This window comes from Pteropus vampyrus, unplaced genomic scaffold (genome assembly GCF_000151845.1).
Source record: "Pteropus vampyrus isolate Shadow unplaced genomic scaffold, Pvam_2.0 Scaffold54, whole genome shotgun sequence".
Taxonomy (NCBI): Eukaryota; Metazoa; Chordata; class Mammalia; order Chiroptera; family Pteropodidae; genus Pteropus; species Pteropus vampyrus.
This window is the reverse complement of record NW_011888835.1, coordinates 6,046,940-6,050,120: the sequence shown is the minus strand read 5'-3', so window position 1 is coordinate 6,050,120 and position 3,181 is coordinate 6,046,940. Positions and strand designations below refer to the sequence as shown.

Here is a 3,181-nt window from a genome sequence, read left to right as displayed (position 1 = left end):
GACTGAATTTTGTCCAGGGCATTTACAAAACTCACTGACCTGCAACAACATGAACAGAAAGAATCACTTGGTTCATTGTTAGAGACCAGATGTGCAAGCTGTGCACAGACACCACCCCATCCACCGCTAAGATGAGCTCTTTCACACTGTTGTAGTTCAGGTTCTTTGGCACACCTGCCAGAAGGAAAGAGTGGGAAGCTGTTGTTATTCAACTGAATATAGTTCATCGAGTTAGCTAACTGCGGCTGCAAAGTCCTCACTCAAATATCAACTTGCTTTCTCCATTTACATTTCTTGTTTCAAATATTAACAAATCAGATTCACCTCTTTCAAGGGGTTTATCATCAATCAAAAGTTCATGAAAAACATTTGCAGATTTTACTATGCAATAATCAACAACAGTAGTCATTCTTCATTTTCAGGGCGTATTATTAAATCAATTGTACTTTCCCAATTATCTTTGTATATACTTTGGAAACAAAATGAAATAACGTAGGATTTGGTATCAGATAATCCCAGTTTAGCATTCTGGCTACAGCTATTTCTAATTTACCCAAATTTTGGAACTTCTTTGATTCTTAGCACACTTGTAATAAAATAGATATAATAAAAACAATATGTAGTTCAAAGAGCTCTTTGAGGACCAAATCAGAAAATAACTGCCTTTTGTAAACTGTAATGCTATACAAATTGTTAGTTACCTAACACGTCACTTAGTGAACTGTGTTAATAGGTGCTTCTAACATTGTAATACCATCTTATTATTTGGTTGTAAAACTTTTGTTAATTTAGGTGCGTTAACGAGGGACTAATGTCTGGGTCACAAAATGTAATAGTTTGACTGTCATCCTTGTTTCTAGAAGAATAGTATGGGGCACACGGGAAGTTAGGGAGTCTGGCAGCCAGTCAGCTACTCTTTGAGGCCAAAGGAACTGGGGTGTCTCTAGCTTGGATAAGAGAAGGCTAAGGATTTTTTAAACATTGCGAGGATTGTCATATAGAAGACGAGAGGATACGAGTGTGAAGTCGCTTGCTTTGGCTAAGTACAGAAGGAGCCAATGATCAGTTGGATTGTAAAAGACATCAGTTTGATATAAGAATTTTTTTTTTTAAATTAACTCAACCAGCACAACAATGGTAAAGCCATTGGATGCTATAGGTAAATCCTTGTCAACTGAAGTTGATCCAAAGAGAATGCTGTAGAAGAGATTTCTAAGGATGACCACCTTTTAGCCTCTATTTCAATCAGATACATTTAACACAGATACCTGGTGTGTCTGTTAAAAATAAATATGCCTTGGCTCTATTCCTGTCCTCTTGAAGAAAATTTCTGTGGATGAGGCTCTGAAATCTGCACTCTTTCAGAGTGTCTCTCAACCTTGGCTGCACACTAGAATCACTGGAGATTTTAGAAATCCTGATGACCAGGTTACACTGAGGATGGATGAAGTCAGACTCTCTGAAGATAAGACCCAGCATCAGTATTTCATAGCTCGTTTGTGATGCTAACACACAGCCAAGGTCAGGGAACTATTGCACTAACATTTATAAGCCACTGGGCAGTGGTTCTACTTGACAGTGGTTCTCAAGCTCGGCTGCATGTTATAAAACATCAAAGCCACCCCCCACCCCAGTCTATTAAATCAGAATCTCTGGATATGGTGTCTGAGCATAAATATTTTTTAAAAGCTTCTCAGATGATTGTTATTAGCAGCTAGTTGAGAAGCATTTCCTTAAAGAAATAGGGCATCCTTTCAAAAAGGAATAACCCTCCTTTTTCAGAGTTTAAGAAGCTTGCTTATAGGGATTTTCTCCTTGGAGCTCAAATTCTGCCCAGTTTAAGTTTGGTTTAATCTCAATTCATATTGTTTCATGGAGGTAACAAAAAGCTGGTCAACTTGTTCTTTTACTCTTTGAGTTGCACAAAGCTCAGGTTAGTAGAAACAAATTAAAGGAGTTTTTGCCTCAGATTAGCAGTAGAATGTATATGAGTCATGGGTGAAGTTGTTACATTGTAATAATAATAATAACAACAACAACAACAACAACAACAACAACAACATACCTTTATTGAGAACCTACCATAGGTCAAGTTTAGTGCTAAGCACTTTATTTATAGTGATTACTATATTTTAATGTTTATAAGAACTCAAAGAGCTAGTTATTAATGTTACAATTCTTAAATAACTGGAAGAGAGGAAGTTGGGAGTCGGAAAGGTTAAAAAGCATTGCTAAGGCCACATAGATAAGTGGGATGTCAGATTCTGAAATTCATGCTCTGAGTGTAAAGTGTTATGCAAATGCTAGATTCTAGCTTTTGCAACTCAAAGTTGACTATTATGCCTAGTGTGTCATCCCTGAGGAGTTTCATTTGACCTTTGAAGACCTGCTGTCATTCATCTAGGGCCCCTGAGATAAAGTCATGATCCCATTACCCTTTGTCTCTCTTGCCTTGTTTATCTCTTCACTTTTATGGAGAACAAAAGTCCAGCATTATTTTACTCTATGAAATAATGCTGGCAAGCAAGAGGATATGCTCCCACTGGGTGGCTATGACCTCCACACTCCATCACATCCCAGAAACCTTTTGTTCTGAGGGAGAGCCTGCAAAAATATTAATGCATTCAGGGAAACACTCAAATTAGTGTTTAAAAAATAATCCCCCAGATTAAAAAATACATGAAAAAAAATTATTCAACATCACTCATAATTAAAGAATTGTATATGAAATCAACAGGATAAAATATTTCACCTAGCAGATTAAAAAAGAATAAGCATTTTGATAATATCCAGCGATGGGGAAGATGTGGAGAAATGGACACTGTCATAGGCTATTGGCCAGAAAGAAATCATTATGGTATCTGGTAGAAATGCAACATCTATCATATTTTAAAATGCGCATAACTTTTGAAATAGCAATATTATTTCTAGGAATGATTCCATGGATATACAAGTGCTGAAACTATGTATGTATAAGAATAGTAATTATACCATTGTTTGTAATGTACATCAATAAGCAAGTACATGTACACAGTGGAATACTTTGTAAAAGAATCGGGTGTTTCTATATATGTACAAATATGGAAAGATCTCCAAGTGAAAAAAATCAAGGTTCCGAGCAAAATATGTATCAATCCAGAATCCCATTTGTATAAAAAAATACATACACGTACACTATGTA

At 36.2% G+C, this 3,181-nt stretch overlaps 1 protein-coding gene across 1 annotated transcript in view; it reads right to left on the bottom strand.

The window, feature by feature from the left end:
* Positions 1-3,181, bottom strand: part of SLC30A8 (solute carrier family 30 member 8) — a 39,434-nt gene that overhangs the window by 2,491 nt on the left and 33,762 nt on the right. Inside the window, exon 7 of the mRNA XM_011360369.2 lies at positions 40-174. Coding sequence (XP_011358671.1) covers positions 40-174 — 135 coding nt within the window. The remainder of the gene's footprint in view (positions 1-39; positions 175-3,181) is intronic.